This window comes from Megalops cyprinoides, chromosome 13, assembly GCF_013368585.1.
Source record: "Megalops cyprinoides isolate fMegCyp1 chromosome 13, fMegCyp1.pri, whole genome shotgun sequence".
Lineage (NCBI taxonomy): Eukaryota > Metazoa > Chordata > Actinopteri > Elopiformes > Megalopidae > Megalops > Megalops cyprinoides.
The window spans coordinates 6,388,638-6,406,112 of NC_050595.1; the positions used below are offsets into that span (position 1 = coordinate 6,388,638).

The following is a 17,475-nucleotide window of genomic DNA, read 5'->3' on the forward strand; positions in this document are numbered from 1 at the left end:
ACAGCAACGATGCATTTACACTGAATGAATCCCGCAGCACATACACTGTATCACCAGTTCTGACAAAAAAAAAAATATATATATATATAAGGGTTTATGTACTTGACAGGGAAAGAGATATACAGTTTTTTCTGCTTGTTCCACATGGATTTCCATAGGGCAGTGTTCCTCAGCATGTGGAAATCATATTTTCTGTTTCCTGCTTCTCAGTAATCAAGTGCTCCAGGGGACTGCTGCCTACGTTTGCCTCTGTACAGTTCCCAAATCCAGTTTGGGCCTTCCGATTCCTCTCGGTCCTTCAATGTAATGGGAGTTGCGTTTTGGGCTGGTGAGCGGTGACTCTGAAATGGGATGGCCGGTAAGGGAAAGACAGGTGCGCCAGGCTACCAGGGCTTGCCAGAGGAACAGGAGTTGCAGCACTGCTGCCCGTAGAACTTGTGGCCGCACAAGCCGTGCAGGGGGACCTGATGACACCAGCCGAAGGTGTCGACACAGGTCAGCCGACCATCTGCGAAAAAGAAAGAAAGGCATCATGACTCTCACCACGTGTTTCATCTCAACAGTATCCTGTGGAATGCTGTGAAACTATATTGTAAGGGTTGAATGTAAACATTATGCCCCCTTTTAAAATCCCAACCCCAACCATTTGCCATTCATTTCCAGGCTAAATGACCCCTGTTAATACCACAGCCTGGTAAATACCACTGTTTTGCCTGTACAGCCCTGGAGATACTTACATATTTCATGTGTATTTATATCATTCTGAGCTAGTAGTGCTTTGCTGGCAATGATAGGAAAATGGGGAAAAAATCCAGGTTTTTATGTGTGTGTATATAGATTTTTTTCTAACATAACAGAAGAAGACCATAATAAACAGTGTTGTTATTAAGTCAATACTAATTGCAAGTAATATTTTAACAAAAAATGTAAAAGAGAAGTGTGAGACAGGTTGTTTCTGTAGTAAACCAAAGATATCGTTGGAACAATAAAATAAATCTGATTTATTAATCTGAAATCAGTACATCAGTAAATCAGTACAGTCATGTAGCCTACTTGGACAAATCTAATGAAATAAAAAATCTAAACAAAATTGTGTCTGTGTTTCTTCTGTAAATCAAACTATGATATCATCTTTGTTGTGAAAATCAGCAAAAAGAGATTCACTACACTCTGGGAAAATATCTCCTAATCAAGTCACCTTCTACAAAAGGCCTCTGGCTCCTTCTAATGTTCCATGCTATTTTGTATGACGCTGCAGTGACCTCGTCATGCTCCTTACCTTTGGACTGTACTACACTCAGCTGGCCACAAAAGCTTTCCACAAGCATGCAGATTATGTCTTTTCTCAAGTAACTCGCAGGTGGATATGCACTCAGAGTCACCATGGTAGATTTCATGGTGATGCTGGAGATTGGTTCTTATTGGTACTGCTGCTGTTCTCTGGCAAAGGATAAATAATAGTTTGCTAATACTAATAACTCTTACTCCCATTTTTTTAAGTACCCTGTATTCGTCTGAAACCGGGATCTCACTACAGCTATCTAGCTTATTTGGGGTACTCAAACAGGCAAATATTTTAAAGCAGGGACTAGAAAAACTCTCGAAAAGCTACAGCATGCACCCTTTTGGTCAATAACTGTAATTGCATGTTTAGGTTAGGGTTCGTTTGTAAATAAACTGGCACGTGCCATGCAACTTAGTACAGGTGCTGCCCGGGGCCAAAAAAATGAGTTTCCGAGCCACATGCAGACCACAGTCCAGAACATCTGCACTGATCCAAATAATGACAGAGATGGGATCACAGCAGGACATGCAGGGGATCAGGGTGTTTGTTCTTTGAGCCGTACCTTTAACAGCAGGGGTGGGTGCAGGGCAGAACTGGGTGTTGCAGGCCCTGGAGGTGACGGGTCTCTGATGGGGCGGGCATCCGGCCGCAGGACGTCCCGCTCTCAGACACTGGGCAGCACGCATCTGCACCCCTCCACCGCAGGTCACCGAGCACTGCAGAGACAGACGAGAGAGAGAAGTGTGTGTGTGTGTGTGTGAGAGAGAGAGAGAGAGAGAGAGAGAGAGAGAGAGAGTTTTTGACTTTCAAAATCTCCTTATTTACCAGCTGTCCACAGCATAACTGTACTAACCATCAGCAAAAATAAGTAAAACTACAAAACAAAAAACTCCAACAGATCAGCCTCCTTGCACATTGTCTTGCACTCCCAATACTGAGACCCTCGTGGTGTCAACATCAGACTCCCTTCCTGGTCAGCATCACAGATTGCCTCATTTTATTTCCCACTTGAATTTAAATTATTCCAGGTTTCCACGGAAACGGAGAATGTTACCGGGGGAATGGGGAGAGAGGGTGAAAGAGTGAACGTGAGAGGGAAAGAGGGAGAGAGTATGAGAGGGAGAGATAGCGTGACAGACACGGACTGAGGTCTAGACTAATACAGAGAAAGAGAAGAAAAGATTTATTTTGTTTTTATAAAATGCCTTAATTAAACTGATAAGAAGGACTCATCTCAATAAACCAACAAACCCAAAAACAGACCCCAAAAATGTCATCTCGCCATCACTGCCTGTAGGATGTAGGCTACAACTCTTCTCTACTCTGCCCCCCAGTGGTGGAATGAGCTCCCAACAACAGTCAAACCACTGTCAGTCTTCCACTTAAGACTGAAAACCCAGCTGCTCAAATTGCAAACTGTTTCAACTGACTCCACACTCTGATCACGCATACTTTATTCCCAAGTATATTTGCTAAGTTAAAGCATTATGTCCTCAAACACCCTCTTCTACCTATTACTCGCACTTCAGTATGTTATGCAATGACTCCTAAAATCGGTTGCAACGCTGATGATCTGGAATCAGATCTGCTCTTAGCCTAATCTTTTGAGTGCATTTTGTGCATCCCTCTTAATTAGAGTGTCTGATAAATGACTACATGTAAATGTAAAAACTTTACAGATCAAATACATACGAAAACTCAGCAACACACAGAACTTCTTTAAACACCAGTGATGTCAACAACAGCACCCTTCTCCATCCTCATTGGCTGCCTATAATGCCCATGTTTTTGCCCATGTCAGTGCTAGCAGTCATCCTGTACAAAAATGAATTCATGCCACATTCTGGCAGCAAACTGTATCTGTGACATCACAAAGGCATTGTCACTCTCCCTCCTGGCCTTGTGAGATTTCAGCACTTTTAACTTTGCCTGAAAAAAAAACATTTTACTGTGACTCTGTTTACGCCACTCCAAAAATAAAAATAAAAATTAAATTAAAATTCATACCCAGTGCCATCGCCAAGGTGACAGCATCCCAATTCACAAGGTAACGGCATCTCAGGTATCACAGAACAAAAACTGTAGCTGAGGTCACAGAATAAATGCATCACAATGGGCCCCATCTCCCAGAGAGGGCCTGGCATATCCAGCTGACAGGCTTGTTAGAGGCAATGCCTTTATGTGGATGCTCCCCTCAGGGTCACCCAAGCCCCCCAAGCCCCCCAAGCCCCCCCAGCCCCCCCAATGGAGCGAGATGTGGCCTCCCAGCCTGTTTTCGGGAAGTGTTCTAGCCGCTCTGTGAGGAAAGCCTTAGCACAAAGCTGGTACAGCCACTTTTATCCCCCGGCACTTTCCAGAAAGCAGAGCCCATAAAGCACTCCATTTTCAAACAGACCCCTGTCTCCCTGCTCTCCCTCAGCCCTCAGGCAGGCAGCCTCAGCTCTCGGACACACACACACACACACACACACACACACACACACGCACCCCTATATTTCTGACAACCTCCACAGCGTTCTTTACTCCTCTCACTGAGTGGGGGCTCACTCCCTCTGCTAGTTTACATCCAGCTCTCGCCTCCCCCTGTTAAAACCAGCTGCCACAGCCTGATGGGGCCTGCAGTAGCCCAATCATAAAACCCAAAAACTAGGACTGAAACCAGGGGTCAGCCAAATGGACTCCTTCAACACATGCCGCAGACGCTGTAGGTCCGATCAGTATGAATGAGAGCGAGCACCACCCCGTCCAGTCGGTTTGTAGCAGATACAAGAGTGATACAGGAGGCCAATTCCTTACTTGGCAGAGTTCCCCCTTCTTCAGCAGCAGGGACATGGCTGCCCAGCAGCAGCTAAGGGGAAGCTGTCCCTCCTCTTGGCTCTCTATGTCACCACACTGATGAGTTGGCAAAAGAATTTATTAAAAAGTCGCTATGGGCCCACCAGAGGAGGCTGCTTCAATCTACTCTAGCAATTCTTCAAAAAAGGTAGTGGTGAGTCAAGGGCCTGAAAATTCAAATGGGACAGCTTGTGGCAGTTTGGATAAGTGAGAGAAGGAGAAGCAGACAGAGTTCCAGAGGCAGAGAGAGACACAGAGAGGGAAAGCAGAAGAGAGAAAGTACAAAGGGGGTAAAGAAGAAATGAGACAGGGGCAGTGAGTGCGAGAAATAAGAGAAAGGGAAAGGAAAGGGTTACGCAAAACACACATCTGTCCCATATCACCTTCGCTCAGCCGGACACTGTGGGAGGATGTACCTGCTGCCACGGCGACGTGTACCAGCCCACCACTCCGGCGCTGTCGCTCCTGCCCAGGGCGGGGCGGGGCTGAGGGCAGCTCCCCTTACTGCAGGCCCGCTGGAGCTCCAGGGCAGGCTTGGGCAGGTTCCTGCACCTCCTCAGGGGGAAGTCTGTGTATTCACCCCGAGGGCTCCTCTCAGCACAGCGCAGCTCTCTCTTCTGTAAGCCCGGCCCACAGGAACTGGAGCACTGCGGCACACCGGAGACTGGGGTCAGTCGAAGGAAGGCGCGCTAACTAGGTAACAGCGTCTCTACAGAGCACCACAGAGACTGGGGTCAGTCAAAACAAGACGCACTAACTGGGTGGCTGTGTCTCCGTGGAGCACCGGAGAGACTGGGGTCAGTCAGAACAAGACACACTAACTGGGTGACAGTGTGGTGTAATGATGAGACAAGCTTACAGATTTAAATCCCATGTGAGACATTATCGCGGTGTGTGTGTGTGAATATGTGTGTATGTGCCTGTGTGTGTGAGTGTATGTGTGTCTGTGTGTGTGTGAGTGCCTGTGCATCCCTCGCTCATATCATATGCATGTGTGTTTGTACGGTGTACACCCGCCCCTGTATGCACATGCATGTCCGTTCTGCTCTGGCTCAGAGCGCACGTTCACCCCCCTCCCTCTGAAGCAGGCACGCGTGCACCCACCTCTCCCCAGGGTGTGGAGACCCACTGCAGACGGTCATTCCTGGGGCAGCGCTGAATCACGCAGGTCTCCTGGCCGCTGGGCTTTTGCTGGGGCTCACACATGCTGTCCAGCACCACCACGGCCTCGGCTCCTGGGTCAGCGCTCCTGCAGAACACGCTACGCTTCCTCACGCCGCGCCCGCACGTCTTAGAGCACTGCAGACACACGCACGGACACAGTGCACACGCACTCTCAACCCGAGCACAATAATGAACAAGCACTCTCAATCTGAACGCTGCAAATAAATGCATAACAATCTAAGCACTGAACATGCACACAAGATTTACAGAGACTCTCCACCTGAGCGCTGTAAATTCACTGCCAGATACTCTCAATCTAAAAGAAAATGCACACATACATACACACACATTCACACGCGCACACACACACACACACATAGTGCACAGACATCTGAACAGGTCTATCAGTGTATTCCTCTGCTACAGATAATACCTCCAAACCCATGAAAATCCATGAAGCAAATTTCCTTCAGACCAAAAGGTAGCCTTAGCTAATTCCTTCATTGACAGTTATTTTATGTGCAAATCAGAATGTGTTCTGTGTACAGAATGAATACTGTTTGCATTTGATATATAGAAAATGTATAAATTATAATGTCAATGTAGCACAAAGCTTGAAGAGGTTGTGTAATTTATAGTTGATTCTGTCTTCCCATTATTTTATCCACTGTTAATACAAATGTTCCAATATTTTGTTAAAAATATTGGCCATGTAATCATTTTTTCTGTCACTGCGCTTCACTCCACCTGCATATCCAGGTGTCTGTGGTGACACACTAATTCAGCAGCGATTCCCATTTATGCATAACTTTAACGATATGCAAATCAGGAACAGGGGTGTTTGGTCAGTCACTAAAATGACCATAAAAACCATAAACACATTCACAGGTATGCATCACCGAACACACATCTGTTCCTAACAGGTTTAGTGCCAATATGAGCTTTTTAGGCTTGTAAACTAGTGCTCCAACTACTTCCACATCATGAAATTGAATGCAGAGGGAAATATAAGAATTTTTATAAAACTTTTTATAAGTTTGTGTTAGGACATATGCATAATGTTTGGCTAAATGGAAGAACATTTGAGCACCGCATCATGACATTCCATAGACAACCAGCAGAGGGCAGTACTGTTTTAATTCTGAGCAGTAAACCATTCCAAGTCTTCCCTTGCATTGTCTATAACAACAAATGCACCGGAACAATGCAATGCTTAAGCAAGCAAAATGACTAATTTGAAATAGAAAGTGAAGTTACGTTCTCTGGCATTTCTTTGCTATTTAAGGACAAACATGTCAAGATCAGAGATCTCCATGAACCACAGTGCAGACAGGCTTTGTGGGGACAAAAATGAATCCCTGACAGTCAAGCATGAGGCTGTGTAATAAGTCTCAAATGCAGGAATCTCACACTTCTGTCTATGCCTAAGATGTGAGGTGACCAGACCCAGGCAACTGACACAGGTTCCCACCACCCGATACGACGCAAAACAAGGTATGACACATGAAGCAGAGGTAAAAGGTGTTTGCGGCTCACCTGTGACCATGCTCCGTAGCTCCACTTGGGCGGGCAGGCCTGCGTTTGGCAGGGCTGGGTCAGGGCCGGTGCGACGGCTGGGCAAAGCGAGGGTGCTGCCGCCTCCTCCCGCTGGTAGGACACCTTACGGAGGCAGCGGACGGGCCGCGTCTGGTGGCCGCCCCCGCAGCTGTGGCTGCAAGGGCCCCACTCCCCGGGCATCCAGCTGTGAGGAAGGAGAGCCACAGACCCAGTGTTAACACAGAGACAGTCACATTACACTTACATTATCAGCATTTAGCAGACGCTCTTATCCAAAGCAGCTTACATCAGTTAGTTATTTTACAAAGTCATCCATTTATACAGCTGGATATTTACTGAGGCAGTTGTGGGTTAAGTACCTTGTCCAAGGGTACAGCAGCAGTCCCCCAGCGGGTAATCAAACCAGCAACTTTTTGGGTACAAGTCCTGCTCCTTAATCTCTATGCTGTGCTGCTGTAGCGTAGTAGCTTATTTCCTGCTTTATTCAGCTTTATTTACTGACTGATGAACTGACCCTGCCTCAGTTAATCACACAGTCCACACAGTGCCGATGGTTACAGAGACTCTTCTGGCCTGAATACAAGCCAGACAGCGCAAGCAAGTCTGCCATCCGGCAAGGACGCCCAAGGGACACTTGCACACACCGGTGAGTGCCACACCTCACCAACAGCACAAAAAAAAGTCTCTCACATCCGCCTTTTGATTATTTAAAATTCCCAGTTCCTAGCATCCATTAGCTTGTCACATAACATAACGACTAAGCAGACAATAACACTGTAGCTCATTTTATGACTCCACACACACTCCTCCTCGGTTCCATTACCAGACACAAAGATCAGCCCTAGCAGAATCGGGGTTCTTCTCATTCGGCTCAGAAAAATTCACACATGATTAAAATAATTGTGAAGTAATTACACAGAGATAGAGGGAAAACTGTTGTTTAAGCATCTTAACCATCTATCCCGTCTCCATCTCTATGCATTTACCTATATAGTGTATGAAAATGGAAAAAAAATAACATGAACCAGGGAGCATTTGCAACAGACAGGATGTATGGCTGGCTCACATACACCCCACAATTCAATCTTCCCAACCCCCCACCTTGCTACGCCCCAAACCACACCTCCTCCAACCCGAGGAGCAAACTTAATACGGCATGTTTCAATTTAGCCCAATGCCATTTGGCTTATAAGACAGCTGCAGCATTCAAGTATCCGGGAGTCCCTCTTGGCAGGGGATAAGAGCCGCTTCCAAATTAGAGCTTGTTTAGGAAGAGAAGATTATTGTAAATTGGTGTTCTGTGGTGAGGAAGAGACATGTGACACAAGTGGAGCATGAGGACATGTTCTTGGACCTGGTAGGGGTCCCCACTCCTGGTGCCTGCTCTTCAACTGCACTGAGTCTATTTATATTTCATTACCTTTAACCTCTTTTATCTGAAACTGCAATATGAGCAAGGAGAGCAAACCACAGAGCCAATCACATAAATCCACTAGGCTGTAACACTTCATTTTTTTCACTATAATAATAATAATAATAAAAAGAATAATTGATGCTGTTGGTTATTAATGTATCTGTTTATCTGGTTAGCAGAAGTTAAGCTTAATAAAAGTAAACTTTAAATAAATAAAACTTCCAAGACTAATATGGCCAGGTATGTTAACTAAATAGCGCATATTTTTCTTTGTCCTTTATAATTCAATGAAATATTAGCCTTTGAAAGCAAAAGACCGGGATTAAAAGATGACATTTCAGCACCAAATAATACATAATAGTCTCTTGAATTATGAAGAGTATCGGTTATTTTGAAGATACTGCAGCAGTGTTACTACATTTACAGAATAACTGCTGAGAGTACAGCCTCCTTCCTCTGATGTTCTCTGTTGTCACTTTGATGATGTCCCTCATCTGGGAGTCACACAGAGAAGACCCACATGTAAGAGGCTCCATTTTTACAGTCAATCTAATACTAACTAGATGTATACCTGGTGGACGGCACACATCCACTGTGAGATTCTTTAAACCCTTGCATTTACATTATTGGCATTCAGCAGACACTGTTATCCAGAGCGGCTTACATAGGTTACAGCTTTTTACGTTACCCATTTATACAGCCAGATATTCACTGAGGCAAATTCTTGGTTAAGTACCTTGCCCAAGGGTACAGCAGCAGTGCAATCAAACCGGCAACCTTTTGCTTACAAGTCCTGCTTCTTACCACTACGCTACACTGTCGCACATCTTTCTAGCGATGCTGAGGAGTAGTGCATAGAGCTCTGTTCGTGGCACAGGTTAATCCACATGGCGTGGTGTGCAGAAGCAGTTAGCCCCCGTCAGGGAGTGCACTGCATTTCGCTGAGGCAGAGCTGTAGGGCTCTGGCTGGGTGTACTGACCCGGGCCCCCCAAGGACCCTGTCCCTCCACAAAAACATGGAGAGACCTGTCATCACGACAGATATTTGCTGGAAAGACAAACACAGCACTTTTTTTTTTCTCTCTCTCTCTCTCCCTCACTCTCGTTCTTCATCATCTATTTTTTTAAAGCATGCCTGTGCAGTTTTGGAAGTGCTTTGAAATACTTTCTTTTTTTTTTTCGTTAAACTCATTTTTTTCCACATCCATAAATCTATGAAACAATTCATCAGGACGAAACCAGGCCAAACTATTTTTAGATTTTGGAACTTAAGTGGAAGACCTCTTAAAATATACGTGGGTCACATTATTTAGTACGGAACATATCCTCTGAAGTGGACATATTAAGGGTCATTAACAATTCCACAATTCAGGTCTTTTCTCAATGCGGGGATATGACCCATTTACTGTAGACTGCCTACTTTCAAAGAGTGGGCGGCTGCCTTCTGAAAAGGTAGTAGCATGTTTAAAATTAAATGGATACTGTTTGCCATGGTTTCATCATTGACGATGATGGGTGGTCATGATTTTTACCCCTGTAATAGCAAATTTTAAGATGTTGGCACCAGCATGTCAGTTTCAGTGATGTTATGACAGTGATAATCATATTGTTCCTGCCAGAGAAGAGCTTAACTCCTTGAATAGTTGAGACGTATTTCACCAGAAAGATAACAATGTATCTCTGTACCTATCAGTTCTGTAACTACAAGAGTCGCATCCCAGAAATGGCATCCTTTCAAGTATAGGATTATTTCAATTACACAGTTATTCCAGGATTTGTCAAGCTTTAAATTCACTAAATGTAGTTATAATTCTTTCTCTTTTAGCCAATGGTTATACGGCTTTCATTTCTCGCTTGCCTGTTATTTCTCACAAGTAACCATAGCATGCAAACACAATAAAAAGAGGTTGAAAGCCAGACAACTACAAAGAAAAGGCTATTTGTCCACTCCCTGTCAGTAGTACAGGCTTTCAAATATGACAGCATGAGCTGATTTCACAACTATTCATTTGAAGCTGTAGTGTAATAAATCAAAGAGTGATCTTGGAGGATTTCACCTCTGGTCAAAGCTGAGTTAACAATGTTGATAAGACATTTTCATTAATAAATTTTGTTTTGGTTTGTTTTTTTCTTTCTTTTTTTTTTTTTACTGTGAAATGTTGATGTGATGTGCATGAGCTCATTTCTTCATTGGTCTGTTTGTGTTTGACCGGATGATCCCTGACAAATCCACTGCTGGACCTCTCTCCCACATATTTGTTTTATGATGACTGTTACTGTGACTGTCTGGACAGCAGCTTTGCTAGCCCGTAACAATCTTTGAATATGGTTTCTTCCCCACACACCCTTCTCCCTGCTTTCTCTACAGTGCCATTCTAAAAGTGGGACACATACTCATTTTGTTAATGAGTTTAGCCTTCTTGTTTCTTAATATTTGGAAGACGGGTGGTCTTCTAAAACCGTGCTTGGCCTCTCTGGCGCTCTGGCCTTTTGCTCCTTGGCACTACTCACTCGGAATGTGTGGTACCCCGCATGGAAAGTCCCTGCTCCCCTCAAAAGCCCCATCTCCTCGCAGAACCTTATCGATACAGGGCTCCTGATGCAGTATGCAGGCAGGGCTGCGCTCCCCAGCACGGGGGAGCTGCTGCGGGTTTGAGTGCCCGCCAGCACCTCCTCTCCGGGGTGAATACCGGCACAGGCTGGCCCTGTCTGGAGGGTATGTTAATCCTGTTTGGTTTGGGAATGAGAGGCTCGTGCCGGAGACTGCAGCCCGGCGGCGAGTCTCTGTGGAGAGAGAAGCTCGTAGCAGCCCCTGCCCACAGCAAAGTGCCCGCAAAGTCTTCCCAGACGAAGGGCACGAGAAGCCCCCTTGCCAGATCTCGGATCGGCTAACAGCTGCTACACACATATCCTGCGGTTGCTGTGTGTGCAAGGGCAGCGCATGCCAGGAGGTTCATACATACACGGCAAGCACATACACACGCACACTCACACACACACACACACATGCAAACGCACACTCACACACTCACATACTCACACACATGCACACACACACTCACACACACACACACACAGACACACACACACAAGCTCAGCAGACTCAGACACAGAAGATAGCTCCATTCCGTGCAAGTACATCGCCATTGACACATGAGAGAAGGAAGCGTTTGTAAGAAGATGTTAAATTCAAAAGAGTGGACAGGATGCAAGTTCAGTTAAAGGTGTGTAAGGACACTGGACTCAGCAGACTAGACAGTGGACTCAGTACACAGGACAGGGTAATGCTTCTTTGCAGAACCCAGGGGTAGTGTAAGAGGATACTGGACTCACTAGGCTGGACAAGGCTGTGTGTTGCAGAGCTGGGACCCCACAGCAGGCTTCGTCTGAGGGTTGCAGAGAGAGGAGTTGACCTGCGTGCGCTGATCTTGCAAACAAACAGCTTTTGTCGATATCCGCCCTGAAGAAAAAAAAAAAAAGCATTTTCAATGATATTTCTAGCTATTAACATGCTATGCATACAAACTGCACAAATTCATTTACTCATATCTGATATTAGAATATAATGAGTGGGAAACACAGTGACATCATGTCTTGAATTTGTCTTTTGTCCATAATGATGGTCACGTCCAGTACTGGACATCTCATGAGATAAGAGCCAGATATCTGTGGTTTTGCAGTTATATGTACAAGTATTCTGGCTTGGACCAAATGCCGGTTTATCACAAGAGCATTGTCGGAATCCATCTCTGTCATGCTACGCTCCACATAGCCTGGCAACGCAAGCCATCTTCAGGTGTTCAGAAAATAAAGTAAGTTTATCTCCAGCTTAACAATGTCAGTAGTATCTCTGGAAGCATTTCACAAAGGCACTCTTCCTTATTCTGGCAGGGTGGCTTCAGAGAAGCAGCGGAACTCTGACAATAGAATAAGCATGAATGACTCTGATTCAGATCTCTTACAGTGCAGTCATTTCACTCAGAGGGAAGAATCAATAGAGGAGAGATCTTTCACTCCTTTTCATTCCCCATAAAGCCCATGCTCTCCTCACACAAACACGAGCCCACGCACACACATACACACACTCGCACGCCCACTTATAAATGCAGGCACTCACACATACTCCCACACTCTCTCTCACACACACACACACACATACACACACACACCCCATTACAAATGCAGGCACATGCAGGCACCCACTCATCCACGCTCACGCGCGCAGACACAGGCCTCTTCACCAGACGGCCCTTACCGCCAGCACACGAGGCCGAGCAGTCGGATCGGACCACCCCCCAGGTGTAGCTGTGCTTTTTCTCGCTCCTGGGCAGTGTGTACTCCCACACCACTCCTGGGTTCTTGCCCTGTAGCAGGATCTGAAAGACAGGGCCCAGAGGAGGGAGAGAGAGACGAGGCAAGTCAGACACTCCACCTACATCATCCGCTCTCCCCTCGAAACTGACAGGGACCTCAACCCTAATGTGTGCTGGACCTCATTAAGAGTAAGTTTGGCTGTAACCTCCAGAATGGTAAAACACACACACACACACACACACACACACAGGGGTTTTACAAAGCTGGATGACTCTGATAAAGTGTCAACTATAGAAGACACTATTGTGTGTGTAGTATACTGAGTCTGTATTTGTGTGGATGGGTGTGCGTGTGTGTGTGTGTGTGTGTGTGGTGTACTTTGTTCGTGTATGTGTGCAAGGGGGATGGGTGTAAGTGTGTGTGGTGTACTTTGTGTGTGTGTGTGTGTGTTATAGGCCAGAATCATGGCTGTTGAACGTGTGTCTGCGTTATGAGTTTTGGTAGAGCTGTGTCTGGGTCTCTCAGCACTTCTCCTGTGGTGGCGACAGAGAGGAAACAGGCTGACCACCCTGCAGACCAAAGGCCCAGGTCACTGGCTGCAGGCCTGGACTGACACAAATGCAGTAGAGAGCCTGCCTCCCATGAAATGACTCTTTGTACCATTCAGAATATTAGGCTACTGGGATGTGCTGTCTATAGTATACAGTACATGCATTAAAAATGATATCCACAAAAGCTGTAATATTTAATTATGTATTGGCCACCAGCAGTAGTATATTTTGGCATGTGTTGAATATTTCATATACTTTGGTTTAGATTTCATGTTCAACATTTTTTAAAAACAGAAGACACTACTGGTTTGCTCTAACATCAATAACCAATAGTAAGTAATACCCTGACTGGAACATATGCATAAACTCATATGCATAAAAGTCATGTTGATTTGTGTGCATATGTACATTTTTATCTGCTAACACTCTGTGGAGCAATAAGGGAGCTGTTAATTCGAACCCGTCATGAAACATGTCCACTGCATTCTCTTGCAGTTCCAACACAGGTAACGAACACCGAACCAGGCAGCAGCCGGGAGTTGGGAGAATGTCACTGAATTTAAGAGCGTGTCAGAGAGTTCCTTGCAGTGAATTCGGGGGAGGGAAAAAAGCAGAGGTATGAACTTAACACTTAGACTTAAGTGCCAGAGCTTCTCCCAATCTATTGTCCTGGACCTGCTCCATGGGACCCAGCCAGCCAACAAGCCATCCCCGCCAGCCAGCGATCGGGTCCAAATGTACTGGCACTGAGCTCTGCTAGCGCTCCCTAAGCCCAACCCAGCGGAGTCTAAAGTATACCTGGGTGACACCAGCCACCTGATGTCTGTCGCTGAACGGGGACAGATGTTCTGCAGGGGACATTTATGCCCCCCTGTGAGGTTTTGTTGACTATCCAAGGAGCACACTGTGAATTACCGGCCACAGGGACTTTTCTTAGGGGTTGTGAAAACAAAAATAGTGGAGTTGGCCCACGCAAACAGCTCCTTTTTCGAACCCGATTACACTTTGAAGCTGACGATAAATCGCCCGGGGCGCTGTGATGGCGATTCCCCAGCTCGCGGTACAGAACTCTAGGACTTATGTGCCATACTGTCATCACCTCAGAACTGCAGAGAACTGCCAACACACTGGAATGACCCCTGCGATATCAGCCTGGTAGGCTTACAAAGCACAACTGCATTTTTTCTCAATGCTATTCTAACTCTCCTCGGTCCCAGTACAAGCTCAATACCCTGGCAAAGTCTATGCCCTTTCTCATCATTTACATAACTGTTCCAGAGCCAGGGCCTTGCAGTTTAAGGTGAATCTAGGGTTCTGCATAAAAAAGACCTGTCAGACGTGATGCCTCACTGTCTCATTCCATTATTTCACCTCTGATTTGGAAGCGTTTAATTCTCCATTCTTCACAGTATTCCTCTGATGTACAGACTTCTATTGCAGAAATGTTAATCTTTTAATCTTTCTTTATATTATTACCATTATGATTATTGGCCATACCTAGAACGGCTAATCCCCTTCTCAAGTGCAGATCGGGTCACGGCCAGCGTTCAACGTTTTCAGAACGTTGCAGACACGTTGTGACAAAGCGTCTGCATTGCCGCGACGTTGCCGAAATGCCGCAACAACGTTGTCTGCAGGAGGGGACTCAGAGGACTGTGATGCAACGTCTATGCTTTGACGTGACTCGGATGCTTACAGCTTACAGGACTGATGTGTGCATTCAGCTGCATGTCACTGTAGTCTCTCTCCATGTCAGGCCCCGTCTGCAGCAGCCCTTTCATGGGCTACAGTACCACATGTGAAGGAAATCCACTCTCGTCGGAGACTGACACATTACTTCACACACCAGGGATATGAACTGTATTGGAACAGTGTGTGTTCCTGGAAAGGTTCAAACCGCTTGGCTGGGGTTACGATAGGAGGTTTGTTACAGACACATACTGTCTTAGCATTCATTTTTTTATACCTGATACCCTTCTCTTTCTCAGGAAGGCTTAATCCTTTCTTGGTGCATCATACCTGGTCAGACCGATTTTTAGTTTGTGTAGCATACTTTAAACATCTTACACTGCTTCTGATGCTGTCAAACAAAATCATTTCCCCCTTTTGCTCTTACTTTTCCAGCAACTTCATGTTATATTTGGTATGTACTTGTTTCTGAACCGTGAGCTCTGTGCCGCAATACATGACACCTCCATTAAAAGGACTATGTTAAATAAAATTTGATTAGATTCAACTCTTTTTTTACCAAGGCCCCACCACCGGTGCCTCCCTATCGGTTGTCAGACTCCGGGACGGCAGGAGGAAGTCTTACTTCAAAGACCAGCGTCTCGTTGGTCTGCCCTGGCGCGTACAGCCTCTCGGGTTGGTTAAAGGAGCGCCGGTATTCAAACACCGTCCCAGCAAAGCGGAACTTTCCAGGCCAGTCCACTGTCCAGTCTCCAGTCAGGTAGTACTTCTTCTTCGGGGTTCGGACGGCCAGGTAGCTGGTGGAGACGTCCATCATCTGCACCTGTATGCTCCTGGCTCCGGCTGGAACAGTAACCACGGGATAGTATGCTGCGGAGAGAGAGGGGTAGAAAGAGGGAGAGAGAGAGAGAGGATATATGACGATGAGCAACGGAGGAGAGAGGGTAGATAAAGAGAGGGGACAGAGATAAGGGAGAAAGAAAGAGGACAGGTTACTGCCCTGTCTGAGTAAAACACTCTCTAACTTCACGGTAAGTGTGCTGCCTGTGGGAAACACCTATCCTGCCACACATACACGCACCCATGTATGCACATACACACACACACACACACACGCATGCGCATGCACACACACACACACACACACACACACACACAGTTAAAACACAGCACTGGGTGTGTGGCCAGACTAAGCAGATACCTGGGTCCTACTGAGCAAGCTCCCTATCGAAGACCCCATTCCTCAGATTCACCAAGTCATAGCCCAATGACCCTTGACCTCTGATTCTTGTGTCTTACCATTGGCTCGGTGCTGCTGCAGGTACTGCCCCTTGAAAAACTTGCAGGTGGAGTTGTCTCCTCTACACACACCACAGGCATCCAGGGTAGCCTTTGACCCCAACACCTGGTCACATCCAACTGGCTACAACACAGAAGAGAGATGTAGATGAAGCACACAGATACTGTTAATAGGAAAGGTGACTAAAAATCACTCCAGGCATTGGATTGTGCTTGAAGGAAAGTAGGCCTAAGTGTCCTTGCTTCTGGCTGAGCAACAGTAATTCCCCCATCACAAAAACAGACAACAGTACATATATATATACACTGTAGATTTGGTGTAGATACACTGTCAGAACCTCTACACATATTACACTTCATTAGACCTTTTACAGTACTTTCATTCCCACCCAGATCACTCTCCTACACTCGGAACCAGGGCTTGCCTGTACCTCACAAATCCCGTCCACGCACACGTCCCCTCTGTGGTCTGCACAGGACGTGCCGTCCTTCACTTTGCTGGACATGGCGAAGAAGAAGTCAAAGTCCTCAGCAATGCAGTAGAGCTTGCAGATATCCTCATCTAAAGGGGCAGGAAGAGGACGGTCACTTCGACGTAGGGATGTGTGTGCCATGAATGTACCATATGAACAGTCTGCTCTCTGTCTGCAGTGTATCAACATGTCTTTCTGTTTTTATAAGGTTTAGAGAAAGTGAGGGTTTCAGTTTGAAATTTATTTCTGAGACACTGCAAAGATGTTACTTGTAACATTGTTGGGAGTTTACCAATGCGGACGTGATCTCCTTACAGTCCAGCCAAATATATACACACATCACATTAACAGGCATGAGACAAAACACAGATAACCCCAAATGTGGGTCTATCATTCACGTGATCCAACAGGTCCAAACACTGTGTTGTGCTTTTGTGTCACCATGAAATAAAAACAGCTTTGGATAAGAGTGTGTGCGAACAGCTCCTTTATTGTCGTATTGTTGTTCTTGACTGTGAGAAAAAAATATTCAAACTAAGAGCATATAAAAATGCAGAAAACACTGTGAAAAGATATTTTAATTCACCCGCGTACGCTGCTCTACTGAGTACAATGGCGCTGCGGCGAGGTGTCCCTACTCCTAAGCACTCTGGGTGTCCTTGCTCCTAAGCACAAGCTCTGCACCTTCTTCCTGTGAAAACAGGCCATCTCCAAGCACTGGGACCGTATCTCTGTCCCTGTTCTATTGAGATGACTAAGAGGTGAGGGCTCCCACTGGGCAGGGTGCTCCAACTTTAAGTGTCTCTCGACACTGATGGATAGCCTTGATCTCCCTCCAGCAGATGGTCACTGCGCAGACAGGCGCTTCTGCTGATCTCAGAGAACAGACACGGA

The 17,475-nt window shown here is 46.0% G+C and overlaps 1 protein-coding gene across 1 annotated transcript in view; it reads right to left on the reverse strand.

Moving 5' to 3' along the window:
- Nucleotides 1–383: 383 nt before the first annotated feature.
- Nucleotides 384–17,475, reverse strand: part of adamts18 (ADAM metallopeptidase with thrombospondin type 1 motif, 18) — a 37,416-nt gene continuing 20,324 nt past the window's right edge. Inside the window, exons 13-22 of the mRNA XM_036544212.1 lie at nt 16,540–16,670; nt 16,109–16,232; nt 15,435–15,679; nt 12,511–12,631; nt 11,589–11,715; nt 6,821–7,025; nt 5,225–5,419; nt 4,537–4,767; nt 1,848–2,001; nt 384–508 (exon numbers count right to left, since the gene is read on the reverse strand). Coding sequence (XP_036400105.1) covers nt 384–508; nt 1,848–2,001; nt 4,537–4,767; nt 5,225–5,419; nt 6,821–7,025; nt 11,589–11,715; nt 12,511–12,631; nt 15,435–15,679; nt 16,109–16,232; nt 16,540–16,670 — 1,658 coding nt within the window. The remainder of the gene's footprint in view (nt 509–1,847; nt 2,002–4,536; nt 4,768–5,224; nt 5,420–6,820; nt 7,026–11,588; nt 11,716–12,510; nt 12,632–15,434; nt 15,680–16,108; nt 16,233–16,539; nt 16,671–17,475) is intronic.